Source organism: Amblyomma maculatum, chromosome 8, assembly GCF_055883805.1.
Source record: "Amblyomma maculatum isolate TAMU_Amacu chromosome 8, ASM5588380v1, whole genome shotgun sequence".
NCBI classification, from domain to species: domain Eukaryota; kingdom Metazoa; phylum Arthropoda; class Arachnida; order Ixodida; family Ixodidae; genus Amblyomma; species Amblyomma maculatum.
This window is the reverse complement of record NC_139351.1, coordinates 103314714-103337221: the sequence shown is the minus strand read 5'-3', so window position 1 is coordinate 103337221 and position 22508 is coordinate 103314714. Positions and strand designations below refer to the sequence as shown.

Here is a 22508-nt window from a genome sequence, read left to right as displayed (position 1 = left end):
TGAAACTTAATGAAAACGACAATGTTTACTGTACAGCACGATAGTGTGTTGCAGTTTTACGTGAACAGTGACTGGGTGCGGTGATAACATAGTTCTCTCATGCCTGGGTACGATGATGATGGCAACAGTGATTACTACAGGAACAACACATTATTCCAGGAATGATGCAAAATTTTAAAATGAATGCAGTAGAGCAAACTCTCCAAAATATGTGCCTGTACTCCTTTAACTGCTAAGAACAGACATGTTCAACTTCTGCTTAACTTCTAAGAACTGGGTCATAGTGCCAAGCTGAGCAACGGTGCAGGACATCAAGTGGTCGGCAAACTGATGGCAGCAGTGGTACTACTGCTCAACTATCATGGTAAATGGAACATGCTTCTTTGTTCACGATGCTAGCACATGATTAACAGTCCCCATCCTGGTATGTGGGCAAAAAACCTACTTAGACAACCAACTACGCTAAGCAGGCAATGACAGCGAACACATTGCTTCGCTAACAAATAGTTGGGATGTGGTAACACTCGCTCTACAGACAGAGACGTGTAAGCTAGCAGAGCAATACTTCAAACAATTAAAATACACATTCACACTGCTCATTTATTGGTACCACTGTACAATATTGCCTCTGGCTCTTGTCAATTTTTCCCTTTGATTGACTAACTACTAAACAGCATTCCTGCTATGGCATGCATTTCAGTGATACTGACTCTTTTTCAGTTGGAACCAAATATCCGAAAGAGAATTCAGTGGAATTTAACAGTTACTTTAGGTTTAAACCAAAAAGACCAACCTCCATTTCATAACAATTAAAATATGCTGAACTGTTTACATTGGAAGTGCTCATGACAGGCAGTGCAATTTAAACCTTGAAACCAATGCAGAGTCATGATGTGTAGAAATGAGCCCTTGAAAAAAAAAGGTGCAAAATTAAACACCTGGTAGGATGGAAAATTTTTTCCATGCAATCTAGGCATGCTTCTCGGCAATATTTACCCCTACAGATAATAATCCATGCCTGAAAGGGATATAGATAGAGGAAATGGGGATTTATAATTTCCTAAGCATTTAAAATTACTCAATGAGATGAAGTGACATCATGCAACAAAACCTTATTAGTGTTTCCCACCACATGACTATGTCTTGGTGAAAGGATAAGTACTTATATGTTGTCTAGAGCTTCATGTTCTTCACTCACAAGTGATGATCACACTTTTCATGGTTGACATTCTCTCCGGCACACTCATCGATAAATAGCAGTGCTCCCTTAGAAAGAGAAATGACGCGCATTGAGCTTATGCTAAAATGTGGTGCTACGGCGTTTTGCATTTTTTTGGTTAGAGAGGTGTAACCCTGGCCTGATAAAATGCTGTGCCATAAAAAGGTTTGTTGTGAAAACTCCAAGTAACTCTAAGCATTACAAAAACTGTGTAATCATTTTCTGGGAGTTTTATGCTTATCGCTTTTGTAAGGGTGCAGTTGCTGCCACTCTCGCTGATTATGGTTTTCAGCACTGGGACACATAACGGCTGCATCTACTGGTCGAAAAATTGTCGGTAAAAATCTTCTGCAGCTGTCATAACAAAACTGTTGCAGAATTTAACAACTTGGACACAAGTTCTCAGTTGCACACGCATAAAAGAATCTGGGTTCTTAACGTTCACCTGTCAGTTCCTTCAAGTTAAAAAAAAGGCCTCAAGCTGCACAAAAAGAAGCCCATTACAAAAGACTTGTACTATTTCACAGCAAGATGGAGAGACAACTCAGCATACTGACCATGGCATTATGATGCAGGCTCAGTCGTGACAACATTAATCCATTCTATCAAGCTTCAGAACATTCCTTCACTAGAAAGAGCACCTTATACTAATATAATAAGCCAATTCATGAGCTGCTGCTCTGGTATGATAGCAAATTAGGAATTACTGTGGCTCATGCAGTTAGAACAGCCATAATGAGAAATTTTGTGAAAACGTGGGCTTCTGCCATATAATTAATAATAGGAGCAGCTTGAAATCTCATCTTGTACAACAATATCCCCAATTGTGTCTGGTGCCAAGCTGATAGCCTACAGAACAGAAACAGCCTCACTGAACAGTGCTTTGTTTGTGAAAAAGAGCACTCATCTAAATGTCACCAAGATTCAGAAATATGCCATACAACATTGGAAGCTACTTTTTAGAAAGCAAGTGAAAATTATCTGCAATAATTTGTCTCTTTAAATCCTTCTTGGCACATTACCAGACTTAAAAAGAAAGAGTTTGTCGTGCCTCTGAAACAAAAGGGACAGAAACATATCTAGCAGTCCTGGAATGAAGGAGTCCAAACATTTAGCGATAACTGCCCTACATAGCTCCATATCTTCATTGCCTGACACAGTGAAGATAATAAGATAATGCTGCTTATCTGAATAGGGGCTGGCAGAATCATCTTTGCTTCAACCCTAAGGCCACACAGCTTCCTTCTGCCACAATCGTTAAAAAATCAAACCCAAGTTTCAAATATATTACGCTGCAAATTGGCCTTTCTTTTATGACAAAAGATGCTCAAGATTACACAATCAGCAAGGAAAATCAAGTCTTTACTGGCTACAAGAATGAATAGCCCTTTCTTGGCATAAGCAAAGATTAAAACAATCGCCAAAATGTGAGCACATGGCCACAATGCAAGGACGTTTTGGTCAAAATGCTGAATACTGCCTCTACTACGGACTGAACTAATAGACTACAAATGTGATTGTAGCTGCAAACTATATGAATTGCCCCTGAAACTCTACACTTAATTTTGCCAGTGTTACCGTTATCTGAAACAAGAAATCAGAATTATTTTCCAGGTTACTTAAGCTGTCAACGCCACTTCCAATAGAAGCACTCCCACTATAAATAAATTAAGATAAATAGGCAAGAACACTTCAACATTGAGAAAAAAAAAAAACACATGCTTTCATTTATTGTTCAATATCTGTGGTCTCTGTACCCTCCAAAGCAACAATGCATTATTAATCCCAAGCTAAGAATATCGTCCTTTCCAGTGTCCATGTACAGTATACACACTGTATTCTAATAAATAGACATGCTTAATCAATTTGCAATAATTTCAGTTCTATTTTTTATTTTTTACATGACTAGAGGTGGGCACCAGTATAGTGGTGCCATTAATGCTTTTTATGTTTTTATGACATTTAGGCCACATGAAGCAGGTACTAAACGAAACTTAGGTGGAAAGTAATTATGCTTAGCAGCTTGTTTGCAAGAAGATTAGGATTGGTTTGGTTTGTGGGGTTTAACATTTCAAAGCAGCTCAGTCTAGGGGGGAGTTGTAGTGGAGGGCTCCGAAAATTTTGACCACCTGAAGTTCTTCACCCTGCACTGACAACGCACAGCACACGGGCACCTTGCTTTCCGCCCCCATTCAAAGCAGCCACCACAGCCGGAATACAATCCGGTGTCCTTGGGTTCAACAGTTGATCGCCCTAACTACTGCACCACTGCAGTCGGCATGCTTACTAACAGATAAATTTGCATAAAAAAAGAATAAGCAAGAGCACCCCAGGCTATGCAATCCAATAAAAAATGCAGTGATACTTTCAACAAAAGCAGTGGCATGATGCACAATTTCTCACGTGTTTTTTCATACCTGGGCAACTAAAGCTGCATGCAACACCAAACAGGCCTCTTAACAAGAAGCTTGGTATCTGAATGCACAGTAGAGAACAGGTGTACTTTACAGTTCTTTATTACAGCATAAGATAGCGAAACGTGTTGTACTCACATTCTCAAGTTGAGGAAGTACTGTGCTTTTGCCTTTTCCTTGGCTTCTTCTTCAGTGAGATCTCCCATTATTTCTTTTGTGGCAGGCCTTTTACGTTTTGGCATAGATTGAGCTGCTGCACTCTGCCCACTGTCATCTGGCAGAGGTCTTGTAGAAGAAGTTAGAGTGCTGTTACGCTTGCTTTGTTCAACGGCAGTGGAAAAACTATTTTTTTGTTGAACCTTCTTGATGTAGGCCTTAACCAAAGGGTTTTCTGGATTCTGTGATGTGGATGGCACGGCCACTCGGTTGTCGCCCCCTAGAAAATTGGAATAAAGAAAAGGTGAGGAGAGAATTAAGCACTAAGAGCAGATCATAATTCCATATTAATGGAGAAATTTTAAACCACAGAGAATAAAACAAGAATTCACTTTATGTGTCTACAATGGCACATCCTCTGTAAAATACCAAACGTAAAGTTGAACTCAACAGTAATAAATTTGCGAAGTAAAGTGATGGCTGAAGTCTTTAATTGCTAGATTTGCTGCTTCTGCAAGCAGTTCAACACCAATGGAAACAAGCATCCATGAGAAAGGAAGTACCACTGTTGTCTGAAAGAAACTGAGACTCAAACTGAACGATGATCTTAGACATCAGATCTCGGACTTTAGGACATGCGGTGAGAACAATTCCATTCAGCTTATGTTTCTGGTAAAAAAAAAATTAATTCTGTGGCTCTTTCTAGTTATCTTGTTTTTTATTTGGCAGCAGATGTATTGAATCCCAAGAAAATTACGAATTTTCCTTGTTTGATTTAAGCTCAGCAAGGTCAAGGATTCTGTGAATGCTTCTTGCAAGCGAACAGCCAAGTAGGTTAGGCTTACAAATATGTGCAAAAGGAATTCATAAACAATCAATAGGATTCATGCGGCATATAAACGAGAGCATTAATTGCTACATCAATGATATATGATTATGTCATTGCACCTATGTAAACAAGTGATAAAAGGCACGGGTTCCTTCAGTCTCTTCTTTCGCGCAGTTTTACTCGTTCGCTAGTTTTTGAATCAATTATTATGCTGTAGCAACTTCCTTTTAGGTGACCTACACCACTTTGGATGTCGTATAGCCGCCTACATATCTTTCAGGTGAAGGTATCGAACTCAGTGGGATCATCACAGCCTTGCAGTCAGAGAAGTGGACGCACCCACGCCAGCTCCCAGAGGCATGCTCACGATTTTTCAAGTAGGCGATGCTTCGAACGAGTGGTGCAAGGGTCCACTGTAATTGATTCCCATTTTGTCTACTACAGTTGAATCCCGCTATAACGAAATTCACGGTGCACGAAAAAAAATTCGTTCTCGCGGAACTTCGTTATCGCAAAAATTTGACGTGAAACGCAGAAAGAATTGCCCAAGCAGCAGCAAAGGCGTTTAATGCCAAAAATCTGGAAGCTTGGTTTGCTTACGCTTCACGGCGAGCAACGCCGTCACGCGATTTTCGCACTCGGTCAGCAAACCCATTGCAACATCGTCGTCTCGGACAGCAACGAAATTCCTGATGACATCAAAAGCGTCCATCACCTGTACGGCGGTTGCCGCAGCCGGCGCTTCCTGTACGTCGTCGTCTTCTTCATCGGAAGAGTCCTTATCATTCCGGGCAGCTTTTATGATCTGCTCATCACTCACATCTTCGTGAACAACAACACAAGCGTCAGCGCCGATGTATTCGTCGAGCTCGAGATTAGGCGGCACGGTTCCTATTTCTCCCAGCGTTTTCCAGGCGGCCGCGATCCCCGGAGCCGGTGACGCCTCTTCGTCGTCGTCGTCTGTAACGCCTGGTGTTAGGCCAGCAGAGTGTACGGGTCGACCTTCGGCAAATCCGGCGTGCCTGAAACAGTTCACAATTACTGAGCGCCCCAGTGTGCTCCAGGCAGCAGACATAATCTGCAGTGCCACGTACAAGTCCACCTTCGTGTCTCGGCCGGTTTCAGTGTTAAAAAGCAGCCGCTGAATTAACCTCCCGCGGTAAGCGCGCTTCAGGCTAAGAATCACGCCCTGATCGAGAGGCTGTAAGACAGACGTGCAATTGGGAGGGAAAAACCTCAGCTCCGTGTTAGTGAGCTTGACTTCGTCGGAGTGATGCGCTGAACAATTGTCCAAAAGCAAGCAAACTTTACGGCCCTGCCGCTTCATGTCGCGGTCGAATGCCATCATCCACTCGGTGAAAATAACGCGGGTCATCCATGACTTGTTGTTCGCCTTGTACTGCGCAGGTAGGCTACGAGTTCCCTTAAAACAGCGCGGCTTGGCACTTTTGCCTATGACTAACGGCGGATGCTTGTCCGAGCCATCCATGTTTGTGCAAAGCAGCACTGTGATGCGTTTTTTGCTGTGTTTGCCGCCGTGACAGCGCTGCCCCTTGAAGTCGAGCGTCCTAGCCGGCAACATCTCGTAGAATAGCCCGGTCTCGTCGGCGTTGTAAATGTCTGCAGGCGCGAAGTTGCTTAAAATTCCGGCCATGTTACTCGCCTTCCAAGCAGCTGCTCCGTCCACGTCTGCTGACATTGACTCGCCGCACAACACTTTTCCAACGATGTTATGGCGGGCCTTGAAACGGTTTAGCCAGCCAATGCTGGCTTTAAAATCATCAATGCCAAGTAGGCATGCATAGTTCAAGGCTTTCTGCTGGACGATGCTTCCGGACAGGGGGACGTTGCTGGCTCGTGCTTCCACAAACCACGCATGCACTGCTTTGTCCAACTCTTCATGGAGGGGCCGCGTCACCTTTTTGTGCTTCGAGGATGTGCCTGAAGCAAGTGCCATTCTCACGCTGTCCTTATTGCCTAGAATCGTTGACAGCGAACTTGCAGGAATTCCGAAGTCTTCAGCAATTGCCGCTTTCTTCCTTCCGCTTTCTGCTTGGGCGATTATTTGAGCTTTTTGCTCAAGGGAAAGAGTTTTGCGTTTTTTCACTTGCGTTGCCATCGTGTCCTGCGGATGAAAACTCGTCGTTGTCGAAGAGAAAGGCAGCGAGTGAACAACGCGACCACGACACAAAGCCAAAATGGCGGAACTGCAATCACGTGATTTCATGCTTAATGTGGCTTTGGATTTGACTTGGACTTCTCGCCAATAAAACTAGTTTCGGTTTCGATTTTGAACGCGAAAATTTCGTTGAAGCGGAAACGCTCTGCAAAAATGGTTCGTTGTGCAGAGAAATTTAGGCCATTAATTCTTATAGGATACTCGCGGGGAATAAAAAATTATTCGTTGTTGCGGAAATTTCGTTGTGGCGGTATTCGTTGTGGCGAGATTCAACTGTATACGAAAGAAGCTGCTCGAGTTGGCAACTCTTTTCAAATTGACCATGTCATCTGGTCTTGTGGCGTCACGTAACACATCGACCAATAATGCGCCCCAGAGACAGCGTAAGAGAAATCAGTGCACCTCCGACCAATCAACCAGCGTCCAGCCGTGTCACCAGAGGAATGCTCATAACTTTTTGAGGGTTCAAAGGGGGAATGCAACGGATTGGATGTTCTTCACCTGCCAGTTACTGCGCTGAATCGTGATGCTGATGGGCAATCCTTTTTCAACATGGAAGTACTTACAGTACTGCATTATAGTTTGTGAAGACAGCTAGTAAAGCAATGCCTGTGTTTTGACATGTTCGCACTTGAAAACATTCCAGGTTGGCCAGTTCAACATTCTCTTGCACTGTTTAGGTTCAACATAACACTGGCAAGGCACGCAAAGCACAATGCGAAATTGGCGTTTCGGGCCATTAAAGAATGAACTTTTACTGGAAACAAAAACTGAATACCGCAGAGCCCTTTTAGGTTGGCTTTCCCAGCAAACCTCAAAACCAATGACCACTGAGAACTTGTGGTAGCATGTCAAGCAATGATGTGAAAATCAATGCTGGTGTCATTTGTGAATGTTTGTGTCATGTGCAATTCCAGCACGCCCTCCATACCACAGGATCGGCTTGGTTTGTGGGGTTTAACATCCGAAAGCGACTCAGGCTGTGAGAGATGCCGTAATGGAGGACTCTGGAAATTTCAACAACATGGCGTTCTTTAACGTGCACTGACATCGCACAGCACATGGGCGTCTTGCTTTACACCTCTATCGAAAAGTGGCTGCCGAGACAGCGTTCGATTCCGCATCCTTGGGAACAGTAGTTGACTGCTATAACCTCTGCGCCATCCCGGCAGGGGCATACCACAGGATCATCACAAGAAATTCTTGCATGCTTCAGGCCTGTTTTACTTCTGTTTTTATTACACAGGCTGACATGTATTGTTCGTTGAGATTCCACATTGTCACAGAAACCATAAGCATGCTCTGGTCCCTCCATGGTGTGTGTGGGTGAACAGGGAGGGGGTAAAATTATTTGCAGCACTTTCTGGTCTATGCATTTCAGAAAGCAGGGAAAAACAAAAGAATTTAATCAGCAGTTCAGCTTGGCTAAGCATCAATATACATGCACAAGTACAATTTAGCACTTATTTGGCTAAGTTTTGCTTAGTTTAGCTCTGCTTTGCAATTTCGAGTTTAGCAAATATTTAATGGGTGCTTTAAGTTTTTATCAGCATGACACCAGCCTAATTGAGGTATTTAGCACAACTTTGTTAGAGGAGATGGAAACAGCACACTCCGAAGTGTAGTGTGAAAGATTTGCAGCTAAGCACATGAAGGAACCGGCTACCAAGATGGCGCAGTGGTTGAATGCAATGGTCAGCAAAACTCATCTCTTTCCTTCGGCCTGTGTTTGAAACCTACCGGCGGAGATCTTTAGCCTGCTGACCGAAACTTCGACAAGGTGATTTGTAGCCCCGGAGAAACCTAATGCAGTTGTCCAAATTCTCACCAATAGACTGACTTTACTGACTGACTTCAGGGCTGGCATTTAGAACTTGTGCTAGCTTTGCGAAACCCACTGAGCATCCAGTCTGCCAACACCGCAACATACTGAAGTCTTGAACACACTTAGCAAAGCACCAACAATTTTATGAGCTCAGCATTTCAGTGCGAGTAAAATAGCATGTATATACTACAGCAAGTATTGCTTCTGCTTTTCCTGCACTCATTCATAATATCGGTGCAGAAGATGTAAAGTAGATGTGCCAAGCAAAACTTAACAAAAGGGGGAACTCTCAGAACAGGTGGTAGTGACTTTACGTAGAGTCCGAGCCAAATTAACGTGAAGCATGCTTCACCATTCTGTACCTGTTCTTGTACATTATGACAATGAGATAGAAAGCCTTCTTTCATTTATGCGTGAGCATACCGTCACCATTTGCCCCCACATGTCGCAAGTGCATTTTAATTTTTGCCTAATGTCACCTAAATGAGCTAAAAGAGGAACTTGACCTGCAACATGTGCTCCGGATTATTGTCGCCATGACAGTATAAGTTAATTTTTGCCTAATGTCTCCTAAATGAGCTAAAAGAGGAACCTGACCTGCAACATGTGCTCTGGATTATTGTCGCCATGACAGTATAAGCATGGCCGCTGAATGCAAGTGCACTTGATGCTGCCCGTCGCACCACATCTCAATCGCTGGGGAAGGGCGTGCTGGAAGAAATTAGTTTTCGCCATCATTCACCACGGGGACGCCATTACTCCAGCACAAAGTGGCGTCAGGTTGTGTGGTAATACATCTCAAAAGGAGCGCGCCCTCTGCGTTGGAGCATTTTCACAGTGATTGCTCTACCTGGTGCCTAGTTCTGCTAGTTTTATGTGTGCATGTGATCGGTACCTGTGTGCCAACGGCACCATGCTACGCAACTGCTCTGTGCCAGGGTGCAGCACCAATGCAAGGAAACATCTGACGATTCATTACTAACAGTTCCCATGAGATTCATAACATCCGGCAGTGTAGTGTAAAAAAATGATGAGGACACTAAGGCTCCGCTTTTAAAAGTATGACGTGACAGCGTTAAGAGGCATGCGTCTTCAGTCACTCAAACATGCAAGTCTTTGTGAGACGTAACTAGGTACACTTGCTACAAATAGCAAAGTAGTGTCGAAATGACCACTTCGATTTTAGACAGCGTCACTACTCTCACAGACTTCACTTTGCAGTTATTTCCACTTGTTGATTACCCTTATTTTCCCATTGAAAGATATACGGTGACTTCTTCGCTCTATGTATCTGCAGCTCGGCATCGAGTCGGCACAGTGCTTTCCACTGCGTGAACATCGTCAAAAAAAAAAAGAAAAGTGGCATGTAACCCTGCTAACACATTAAAAGACTTGCTAGGAGAGGGCACCAATGGGAGAAGAAGCAGGTGGGAACCAAATGAAGAACGACCAGTTACACACCTTGGATCTAAAATATGAGGACTGCAACACGTACAATAAACTAAAGACTCTCCTTCTGTCAGTGCTCTCCACTAGCCATGTTTCCAAACTATCCACATTACATGCAACATGAAAGCAAGCAAAGAAGAAGCAATGGCAAACTGACCATTATGCTAATGGCACGGCTCAAAGAACTCCAGCTGAATGTGACGGCTCAATAGGGCGCCAAATATCTGCGATAGACAACTGAGGTATCCATAAATGGAAGTAGCTCCTCTATGCACTCTACATACACCTTTGTTAGTAAGGTAATGAACTGCCTGGAGGTCAGACAAAGAAACAAACTATGTAGCGCATTGTTTTTTGCAATTCCTCATTTCTACAGCTCATTGTGAAAGTGCAGACCACATCTGTATTATGGAATTCTGCGAGATATTTATGAGGAATCTGATATGACGACTACTGACAAAAATGGGCTGCATCAATCAATCTGAAAGTGCTAAGAATTATACACACGTGAGCAGTGCTGTGTATAGTGCTCGAACTGAAACGAACCGAGCATAATATGTGAAATTTTAAAGCGGCAGTGGTTTTCGTAAGTAATCTTTGCACACAAGCTCTCAAGCTCTACCGCGTAGCTACACAGTCAAACCCAGTTATAACGAACTGCATAATTTAACGCAATTTGTTCGCTATATAAAGTATTTCACTATAGCCAAACCTGTTTATAACGAACTTCAGTACCGAATTCGTTATACACGATGTCCGGAACAGCGCAGCAAAAACGCACTAACTAAAGAAAAACCGTGCCGCTCACCATGAATCTACAAAATAAATTTATTGCAGATAAATGCTCACTTATTTGCAGTAGGCAGTGATCTTCGCCTGAACACTGTGTTTAACTCCATCAGCGAGAATCGCACTTTCCACACGCGACATCATTTCCACAAACTCCAGTCCACTTCCCTGTATTCCGGAGCAGTATCGGTGCAGCAGATCGGTAGCAGCGAGGGCTTCGTGCAATGTTTGGCGAGGGCGATCGTCTTCCGGCAGCGGCTCCTCGTTCGCACCAGAAGCCAGCATGTCGGCAACAATTTCCGAGTCCAACGGGCTCGCTATCATGGCTACGTTGTCGTCAACAGTGAGAAAATCCTCTAGGGCAACTTCTTCGGGCACAGCGTCCGGAACATCAGCGAGTTCTCCCCACAGCGTGGCAACATCACTGTCATCTTGCACAGTGTGCGCTTCACTAGCAGCTTCTGCATCCTCTCGACGTAGTCCAGCATGGTGGAAGCAGTTGCGGATTGTGGATTGCTTCAAGTCTTGCCAGGCACGGTTAATCATTTCTATGGCGGCTAGCAAATTAATCTTGAGCTCGTCGTTAACCCGCAATTTCGCCAACAGCCGCTCATAACGCATTTCCTGTAGCCCAGCTTGAAAGCAGCCCCTGATAGAGGGGCTGCAAAACCGCTGTTGCGTTCGGTGGCAGGAAACAAAGCTCGATGTTCTTCAGCGTGACGCCGCAGTGGTGCGCAGAACAGTTATCAAGGAGGAGGCAAATCTTGCGCCCGCTCGTTGCAAGTTCCTCGTCCCAGTCACGCTTCGAACAATGTGAATTTGAGTTGTATGTGACTGGGAGTGAAGTGCATCCTCGCAGGCACATAGGTGACTTGAACTTGCCTATGACAAGCAGCCGCAGCTTTGATGAACCGTCCATGTTTGTTGTGAGAAGAACGGTGACTCGGGCCTTATTCAATTTACCGCCACGGCACTTCTCATTTTTTACCGCCAAGGTTCTGCTCGGCAGCAGTTGCCAAAACAAGACAGTCTCGTCGGTGTTAAAAATATTGCACGGTTCGTATCTCTCCGTGACAGCACGCCACACGTCTTGCACCCACTTCTCAGCACTCTCAGCGTCCACTGCTTGGCTTTCACCTTCAACCACCTTTCCGGTGATGGAGTAGCGGTCTTTAAATCGTTGCAGCCAATCACTGCCCACCGTAAACACCTCGACGTCCAGAACGAAGGCAAAATCTTTTGCCTTCTGTTGCAGCATGGGGCCAGAGACAGGCAGATTTCACGCGCGAACGTCCAAGAACCATTGGTACAGCGCTTTCTCTACTTGGTCGTAAGCCAGCTTGCGGTGGCGAAAGCCGTCACCATTTGGTCGTTCCTGTGCATTGCCTCTGATGACCGACTGGTTTTTCAGAATGGTGCTCCGCGGAATTTTGAAATGCGCAGCAACGTTCGTCAGACTTTTTTGCCGCGGCCAACGTGGCGAATTATCTCCAGCTTGTCGGAAAGTGGTAGGGCACGCTGCTGCTTCATCGTCATCTTGCAGGATGTAGCGCCGGATGTTTTACGGAAGCGCGGCACGGGCCGAGGCCGCCTGGAGACAACGCGGAATCGGCGCAGAAGCACCCTAGCGGGCGCGTGACGACGTATGCGCTGCTCGAGACCTTGGGGAACGGAGCCGTCGCCAATCCCCCTCCCATCTGACAACAGCATGCGCAAGAAGTATTAAGGCCCGGCGGCGTGGGCTGCCCGGAGAGTACTCGGAGCCGGCACAAAGGCCCGCCCATTGGCGGGCGTTTGACGACCGATCGCACGCGCTGAGTTCACTATATGCGATGTGTAGTTCGTTATGAAAAATACATTTTATATGCATAATGCTAGTTGAAATTCGAGTGTTCAATATAAAACATAATTCGCTCTATCCGAGTTCATTATATTCGGGTTTGACTGTACACTGATAATAAAAGCCCAAGTGCTGTCGGAAAGAAACTGCGGACATATTGTAGATATTCAAGCCCGTTCCCCTAAGTACCTGCAAATAAACTTATTTAGAGGAAAGTTCTCCACATTTCAAAGGATCTTCCAACTTTTGCATAGCTGCCATGACTTCGAAATGAAAAGGAAAACTTGACCAAGCTTGGCTCCTTGCTAAACTGGCTGTCTTGTAGTTTTTTTTCTGTGAAAATTGCTGCACAATAGTATTTTTAATTGTTACCCATTAGAATGATCATTAAACTAGGTACATACGAATAAGTTATAACATGTTGCTGAACAGCACAGCATCCAGAAGCGTAAGTGCACCAAAAAGTACATGGCATAAGTAATTGGCCTGGAAAAACATGTGCCAAGATTGGATAATTACATGTCATAAGTTCTCTATTAAGTTTCATGCGTTTAGAATGTCTAAAAAAAATGTGTGATCAGTCACTGATACGCACACACAAGTTATGCCCACTGCAGCATAGCTCTTTTTTGGCGTAAAGGCAAGTGCATGAGTCTGTTGAAGCAGCGCAGCGACAGTGGCATGCTGCGATCGATCCCAAACCTGCATATGTCATAATTCATATTTTCTGAAGCACATGTCTTAAATCTTGAAACTGTCAAGTGCCAACCAGACTGACACTTCGATGAAAGCACTGTGCTTTGTATGCAGCAGTGGTGCCACAGCGGTGGTGATGTGAACTAGGAGGCACAACACCCGTTTCAGGCGACATGACGAGCCGCAACTACTAGTGCACTTTCACTGAGTGGCCATGGTATAAGGGAGGCGAGATAATGAAGAAGAAGAAAAAAAAAAAAAGCATTGATAGGGGTAAAGCAGAAGAAAAGCTTCTTAGTAGACCTCATCGGAATGCTTTAGCACTGAGCTTCAGCTCTGATAAGCTGTAACATCAGAGCAAAAACTATAACTACCTTTCTCAACTACTCCGAAAACTTCGTTCAAATATCCCGATACTATGTGAATTTGTCTGGAGCTGAGGCATATTCAAAACATGCCAGCAACTGTTAAACATTACTGGGGGTGCCTTGGTCTCAGCCTAAGCCACATGACTAACCTCAACAGTGAATCGCCATATGTAAAAGCATGTTTCAGGTAGACAGCCCTCAAGCACTGACCAGAGACCCAGTGCATCAAAAGCTTATTTATTTATAAGGTTTAAGCTGTGCTCAACCATCCCAAGTACTAATCGGCACTCCTTATTCAGTGTGCACATTGAAGCAGGACCAGAGAGGAAGTTCGGGAATGCCGGTAAAAATGTCTCACTCTTCCCAGATGGCAGGTTGGAGTTTTTTGTAGACTGATGTGAACAGCACATGGTTTGTAATAGCAGCACTAGTGACTCTAGGTAGTCCAAGAAATAAAGTTTTCACATTTGCTGCTAAAGTGCCATGCTATATTTGTTCAGCTGAGTGTGACAGTTTTCTCGCTGTCAATCATCTACCTGTGAGAGCAATATCAGTCATGGGTTGACAGACAAAGCTTAGGGGCGCCTAAGGGCCAGAAATGAAAGATCTTTCTTCTGGACTCAACGATAGTAACATCCGTAGTTACGCAAGGTCACGTGAAGAGAACCACAATGTTCGCATCCCCATTTATCTTGTCGACTGCGACTGCAATCATTTCATGTGCTATTGGTATTAAAGCTTTGACCATCAGTAGTATTACTGTCTTGGCACTTTATGAATAAGTGTCAAAGCAGCACTGGTTAATGCATTTAAGATTGATAGTAATAAGCTGTACTTAACATGTTTGCCAAGCCAAAAGCAGGATCTGGTTCTCGTTTAGCAGCTCACTGCAAAGAAAGCAAGCAAATGTTCAGCTTGCCTTTGGCTTCTGTAGCAGCTCCCTGATGGCTCAATTTTTTCTTGCAACAGCTGTTGTAAGGCGCCGACTTCATCAGCTTCAGGCGTGGTGCTTTTTTTGTAGCCTTTGCTGACGCAGGACCTAAGGGCTGAAGGTAAAAATGGTTAGAATGACTTTTTTTTTGCGGTTTCATAAAGCAGGACAATGGAAAAAATGCACACTGTGAGGATCAAAAGAAAGCCAATCAGTTACTGCTGCACAGTTTTCAATGCAATAGCATTAAGCATCACATCAGCCTCAAAAGGCATTGTCGGCATCGCCGAAAACCTAATGATGTTACAGCTATGTGGCCTCACACAGGAATTTCTAACAACCCACAATTCACTTCATGCATGGAATGAAAGTGATTAAAACATAAGATGCAATGTTGATGAATGGCTGCTGCATGTCTCAAATGAAATAACTCAGTAAATTAAATGAATTCTCTCAAAAATTTGAGATTATAGGCAAGATAACGTTTGACACTTGGGAATAAGAGGAGGTTTACATGCATGTGGTGTGGTCAATAAATCTCACAAAAGAACTCAAGATAAGGTGTTAGGTGTGGTTTGACCTATAGTGTTTAACACCCCAAGGTGACTCAGCTGCTATGAGGTATGCCATTGTGGAAGGCTCTGGAAACACCAATTCCTCAGGTCCTTTAATGTGCACTGATACTGCACAGTACACGGGCACCTTGCTTTTTGCCTTCATTCAAAAACGGTCGCTGTGGCCATGATTGATTCCATGCCCTTAAGCTTTCTTATTCACAGTAACTAAGTAGAGTTAGGGGCCCTCCGTTAGTTCTATTTTTACTTCTTTTGGACACCCTATACGCCTTTGCAAGCATAACACAGCGGTGTATTCATCAAAGAAAGACACAAATGATTTACTATATAAAACGTAAAAGGTTGAAAACAGAAATAAGCATGCTGAGAAGCCAAGTATAATATTTGATAAAAGAAGAAATAGTACAAACAGGTTCTCGGCGATTAAAGAAAGATTTTCCCAAGCTATTGGGTGGCCCTGGAGTCGAGCCAAAATGCCAGCCGAAGGACTCAGTCTGTGATCAACCTGGGTGCAATAACTAGTTTCCCTGACTGCATGATGATCGAATAGAATTATTTCACTGAAGGTGAGTGTATAGTTTTAGCAAAGCACTTTGTATTGGTCAGAGTAAAAAAAAAATTGATGACAGAATGGAAATTGTCGGTCTGCATGTGCAAATGTCCACTGTGCAAGCAGAACCCCTCATGATTGTCGCTCACCTCCAGGGCGTGCTTAGAGATGCCAAATTCACTAGCACTCAGTGTTCCTGCTCAATGGGAAAGTCAGAAAAATGCTGCTACATGTCAGGTTTAATGCTGCTCTTTTAAAGGCAAGCAAGGCTTTTGTGAAGTCACTGCACGCTGCTAAAAGCTAAGACTGTTTACAATGGTATGTTTTCAACCATTGGATTTCAATTCAGGAGGCTGAAAACCAGTGTTATTTATCTGCGGCCATCACTTCAGTCGAGCAAGCAACCTACTCGTAGGCACATTTGTGAGCAGGCTTGTTCAGGGCACCGAACCAATCGTAGTGGACACCTGGTGTGATAAGAGCAATGTGCTTGCTTTTTGCTTCATTTCTATGCACCTTTGCTTCAGCACAAGCAACAACCATGAAATCCAATACCTGCTGCAAAATACCATGTTATAGGCTCTGCACAGGACATTTCGAGTGCTCTAAGAAAAGCCTGCTCACTACTCTACGTTGTACCATGAAGTTGGAGCGCATCCATGGAGGCGCCTAGGCAATTCCTCCTAGCTGTGAATCCAGTCATCTTGGAATCTGGTCACTTAGCCCGAGGGACCATCGGTTGCCTTCCCTTGTCATTACTTGTAGTGCCTGTGCCCATTTATTTTTTTTTATTTTTGTTATAGTTATGTTAGCCTATCCAGGAGGGTGCCACGGTTCGCCCCTAGGTGTGTATATATTTCTGCAACTAATCTATTAAAGGGAGCTTTCTTTGTTCGACTACTGGCATCATACTTGCTTGGCTGGTTGCATGTTTCGCTGTTCTGCGTGTGCTAGCCGGTGATACAATTTTGACTACAGTGTCAGTTACTCGCGTTTGTTCCCTGATCCACTTGGCTCTTTCCGTGTTTTTAACGCAACACCTGCCATTTTCTGTTCCACAGCCCTATGCATTGTCCTCAATTTAAATTGAACCCTTTTTGTTCCTCCATGTTTCTGCCTTATAAGTGAGTACTGGTAAAACACAGCAGTTATTTACCTGCTCTTTGAGGCTCTGAGGGATACTGGTAAGCTGCTGTTGATCTACAAGCACTCTCCAAATACACGCCATCCCAATCTAATTCTTTCAGTTCATTCACTCTCATGCTCTGGATCTGCAGTCACTACTTGTCCAAAGTAGACATGTTCCCTTACCACTTCCAGCACCTCGCTACTTGCTGTGAACTGCCATTCTCTTCTGAGGCTGTTTGTTGAACATTAATTTTCTGCACATTAAATTTTAGACCTATTGTTCTGCTTTGACTGTCTAGATCATTGATCTTCCTTTACATTTTATGCCCTGAATTAGTTAACAAAGCAATTTCATTTACAAATCGCAGTTTACTGATGTTTTGGAATACCTCTGTAAGCAAGTTGTGAATAACATTGAACAGATTGTGTCTCCTTGCTGAACAGCCTTCCTTACAGGGATTTTATAACTTTCTTTATGGAGGACTGTGGCCGATGAGCAGCCACTGTAAATATCTTCCCTCACTTTCACTTATGGTTCACCTACACCGTGCTCCTGAAAAACATGCATGACTGCTGTGGTTTCGACTGGGTTAAATGTTTTCTCGCACTGTTCCAGGCTAAATTATGTATTTAGAATTCCTGTCAAAGTAGTATATACAGGGGAGTGTACAACAAGCACACCCAACACTGACGAGCCATTGAAATATGATGAGCTCTAACTCAAGAATTAAACAAATTTCCTCACTCATTCTACACTCTGTCTACCCTTAGATTATCATCAACTGCAGGGCAGCTATTAGAACAGTTTTTTGCCAGAAATTAAATCTTTCATCTGCTTAGATAATTTACCGGTATCTTCTTTAACTATCCTGCCACCTACTTCCGCCATGCACAATGAAAATTTGGCGTCTCTACTCCTCTAAAGAACCAAAGGTGGTTTTTTAAAGTTATTTTGGAGCCCTTCCACAAGGGTGACCCTCATAACCTGAGTCGCTTCGGGACGTTGAACTCGACATACCCCTACCACGCAAGCCTCATTCATTCAATACCTGCCACAATGCTTGCTTTGCAATGGGAACCATATGGATAACTCAGTTCATTTACCTACCATGATGTAGCACCGCTAGGTATAACGGCGGCTTCCACTCTAAACATGAACTGCTGGTATGACGGCAAAATTCTCCACCATAAAGCAATGCTTCTCAAAGAAAAAGAGAACCCAAAAAATTGTTTTGCTGTGCTTCTGTGCTATGCCATTAGATACAGAGTGCTTTCTCCATCTGCTCAAAATACAGCAGGCACAAGTGTTAGCAAGTGGCAGAGGTGAAGAAGGAAATGGCAGTAGGAGAGGGCTTGGTTTTCTGAAATTGGCTCCTTTGGCTGGCACGAAATCAAGAAGGCACTCATCAGGACATGTGTAGCATTGGAACTTGAACATAACAGGGACAGTGAATGTTACATCTCTTTTCAGTGCATAGCGCTTAGTCATTTTGCCAGTAACCTGTCTTTCTTAAGTGTTTTTGCCATATTTTCCCATATAGCAATCTTAATATTCTACAGACAGGGCAGGAAGACGGAATTCTCAGAGAACAAAGAACAAAATGAACCAAGGTTGAGGGGATGCCTTAGTGAACTAGCCTACTATATGCAGTTCTTTAGTATACTTTCATTCATATTTTTGTCAAGTTTGTCACGAACAAAACCATCTTAGGACACAGCAAGCGACATAACATGACAAAGCTGCTTACTTTAGTGTGGTCGGTGCTGCTTTGTCTTGCTCCTGATGTCACATATGCTTCTTGCAGCCTCTTTTGCAATTCCTGCTCTTTCCACTTCATCTGTGATAGGTGCTTAGAGAGACCTGAGGCAGATAAAGACAGAACTTCTATTTGGTAGCAATAAAGAAAGTACACGTTATAGAAGGTGCATACGAGGTGTGTTTTGCAGGAGCCAACAGCAGGAATTATTGGATGGATTTATGACTAAACCTTGTTACTGCAGAGTTTCACAGTGACACTGCACAGTGGAGATGACCATTGTCGCATAGCCTTGCAATGACTGACTTTTGTGCTATAATCAGCTTCCAGAAACATGGTGCTGAAGAAAAGTGAGGAGACACATATGTTCCACATTAAAGGTATGGCACAAAACTTGCCTGTAGGCCAATCTAATAATACACATACCTATTAGCACACACTTGTCAGATAGGCACTTTATGTGAGAGGCCATACGGAATACATATGAACCTCTCCTTGTTCCAAGCCGCACAAGTGGGCCTCGGGTGGAATACCCAGTAGTGTGTCCTGTTCACAAACACAGAGTTGTGGTTTCGAACCTCACATAAAATTCTCAACAATTTTACTCAAGAAAAATAAATTTCTTTATAAAGCTAAATCACTTAAGACATGCAGCAATGCTTAATTTACATTCATATTTTAATCTCAGTCGTTTCATGCATAGTATCACGTTGCGTGAGCATTCTGGAGTGTCTGAAATTCTCACATGAGAACATGAGCCTGTGCACAACGCCATGGCACTGTCGACCAATTAGAATTTTTTTGGCGGGACGCTGGCTTTTTCACTGGCTACGAACCTTAAAGCTGAGGTGATAAAATGCTTAGGAAAACTGTCTGTAGAGCAATTGTAATAAAAGCTATTGGTACATTAAAATTGCCTCCCATGACTTTTTTTTTTTTCTGTTGTAAAATTACAAATTTACTTAGGCTAGTAATTCTAGTATCAGTCATGTAAAAGGCATTGACTGGACTGACATCTGTAAAAAAATATAATTCACTTGCATCCTACAGGTTCCGAGAAAAAGGTGCATAAATGCCAGAAAAAGCTGTTTTGAGAATGTAGTTAGAACCTGAAGATTCTCATCTGTGAGCTCGATGTGACCACAAAAAAAGACGAGAAAAGTAATTTGGTACAGGTGATATCAAGTGTAACAGTATGTTTCCTAAAACTGCGATAGCAGAATGTAAAATCTGGAAATTGTTCTTCCTTTTTTATTTTTCACAAAATGAGAAAAATGCAAATTAAACATGTGGCTATCCCAGCTTTCAGCTGATCAACATGGGACAGTCAAATACACCATGCAACCATTTTGTCACGAAAACAGCGTCGTGTTACCCACATCATGTAATGATTGAATAAGCCTTAGGAATGGCAATAGGCAGCTATACTCAAAATAGCTCCGGCTCCCTAAGTGCCGATCATAACAAATCGACTCAAATGTCTTTGTACATGTTCAATATCAACATATGTGCATAACTGTCTGCAAGATTCATACTAACTCCAGAAATCCAACCTGGCAGTACAGAGGCAAGAGGCAGTCTTTCAACTCGAAATTCCATGTAGAGCTTACACTAAAGTCTAATGCACGGAAACTCGAGCATACACACGCAGGTACTGGACAACATCAACATAGGATGCAAGATTACCCCCTATGTTACAGATTATGGTGTCAGTTTCTTCCTTCTAGAGAAAGAAATGGCTACTATTTCGTTACACTTCAGTACTAGGATTGTTCGTGCACACCATTCACACATTAAATCTGCATCGTTAGGCAATTCGTTGCAATCTGTTGTGGCGTCCAAAAAACTAAAATCTTCAGGCCATCAGCAAACTGAAATATGTCAGTGCACATGACACAGTCTACAATACCATTAATAAACCTCCTGAAAAGTACAGGAAATAAGTAGACCACTGGTCCTGCGCTACATCAATTTTAGCAAGATATGTAGATGGGAGGTGCATGCTGCATGTGACAGTATTTGCCCTATGCGGTCACAAAGGTAACTTACAAACTATCCGCACAAAGATAGTGAGAATCCAAGTTGTTGCAATATGCACATGAGAAGATTATGACAGACAAGGTTAAAACCTTGACTTGAGTCAAAACATATGGCCTCCACCTGTCCTCTTGCTGTGACTGTTCGAGAGCTACAAAGGTCAATAATAACTGGCAATGTTTACCTCGAAACAATGCCCAGAAAAAAAAGCCAAGGTAGTGGTTGACAGCACTAAGGCACATGGACAACAACACAAGACAGAATGCAAAGACAGGCGCTGAATCCCACTGAAGGAGAAATAAACCGTAAAAATACAAGCTGAGGCTAGCTGATGCTGACTCAGTGCTCGACAGTGCTTAGACACATGGAAAACATCATGTTTTGTGTTGCAGCCCATGTGCCTAAGCGCTGTAGACCTCTATCAATAAGCATCAACTAGAGTGACAGCTTGTCTTAGATTGAGCTGAGCAGCAATTAGGAATAGCTTTCACAATGTGTTCCTGTCACATACAACAGTCAATCAAAATGTATGTACTGTCATCGGCTTACAGAATGGAATACGCGAGCGTGAGCGCGTTCTCTGTAACAAAGTTGATGACATTTGTTTCAGGACACGCCTCTAATATCAAAGAAACCAGCATACTTATCAAGTGTCGTTTGCCTTTCCTGTGCATGGCAAGCATTTCAATAGTGTCCAGAACAGGTCGGTTTGGGCAGAGCGTGCAAGAGTATCTGAAAATGAAAGCACGAGCAGTTATAATTAATATACAATCCTCACTGCCGAGATGTGCCACTTCGCTTACACTTACTTGCCATTCTTCAACAGTAGAGCCTCGTCTTCTGGAATGTGGGTGACGAGGATTTCACTAACTCGTCGCTTCTGTATACATCAACAACAAAAAAAGAAAAATAATTGTAAAACTTCGCCCGCAACAGATTCAAAATATCAGATGCTAACTGTTTACTCAGGTTAACGTCCGAAAGCAAATAAGGATCTGGGGACGCTGCTGTGCAGTGGTCCGAGTAATAAAAAGCACTTAACACCACTTGGGCGTCTTCAACGTGCACAAGCGTAAATGGGCGCCTTGATTGCTACGCCAACAGAAACGCGGCCGTCGAGGCTGGGATCGAACCCGCATCTTCGGAATCTGCAGTCCAGCGCATTAACCAATGACACACCAAGGCGAGGCAGCAGCTAATAGTCATTTTTCAGCTAATAAAACATGTGTCAACAATGCCGTTGAGCTAAACTTCACATGATCCGCGTAAGCTGCATTTCAAAGTAGACGAAACACAAAGCGCAAGTGTGCTGTGAGGTGCAGGACCGTGTGCAGGATATTGCCCACCAACACAACTTCACTTGCAGCCTACGTGAAGCTTCGGGAAGTTACACCCCGCCTAAAACATTACTCGCCTGAAGATCTTGCAGAAGCGCTCTGTCCGTTCCTTCTCTTTTAAACGACATTTCTTGTTTACACCATACGATCGCGCACAGAGTAGCACTATCGCCCACTTTGGATTGACTACGGCTCGGCTAGCACTGGCTATATTTTGATTTAGCAGTTTTTCTGTTTTTTTTTTTTCAGCGAATATTGTAACGTTTATGCATAATAATATTCGCTTTCATTCTTGAACATGGGTTGTTAAATGCAAATGGTACGAGCTCATCACGCTGCTTTTATCCAATGATGTTTTATCTATTGACGGCAAGTGAGTGCGGATGAAAATGAAACGAGGTATCGCCATCGCATAACCATCAGCTGACC

At 43.5% G+C, this 22508-nt stretch overlaps 1 protein-coding gene across 1 annotated transcript in view; it reads right to left on the bottom strand.

The window, feature by feature from the left end:
* Positions 1 to 22265, bottom strand: part of LOC146182054 (sodium channel modifier 1-like) — a 28727-nt gene extending 6462 nt beyond the window's left edge. The window contains exons 1-6 of the mRNA XM_084577061.1: positions 22157 to 22265; positions 21552 to 21622; positions 21386 to 21474; positions 18697 to 18809; positions 14684 to 14810; positions 3772 to 4069 (exon numbers count right to left, since the gene is read on the bottom strand). Coding sequence (XP_084433187.1) covers positions 3772 to 4069; positions 14684 to 14810; positions 18697 to 18809; positions 21386 to 21474; positions 21552 to 21622; positions 22157 to 22207 — 749 coding nt within the window. The 5' untranslated portion in view covers positions 22208 to 22265. The remainder of the gene's footprint in view (positions 1 to 3771; positions 4070 to 14683; positions 14811 to 18696; positions 18810 to 21385; positions 21475 to 21551; positions 21623 to 22156) is intronic.
* Between the last annotated feature and the right edge of the window lie 243 nt (positions 22266 to 22508).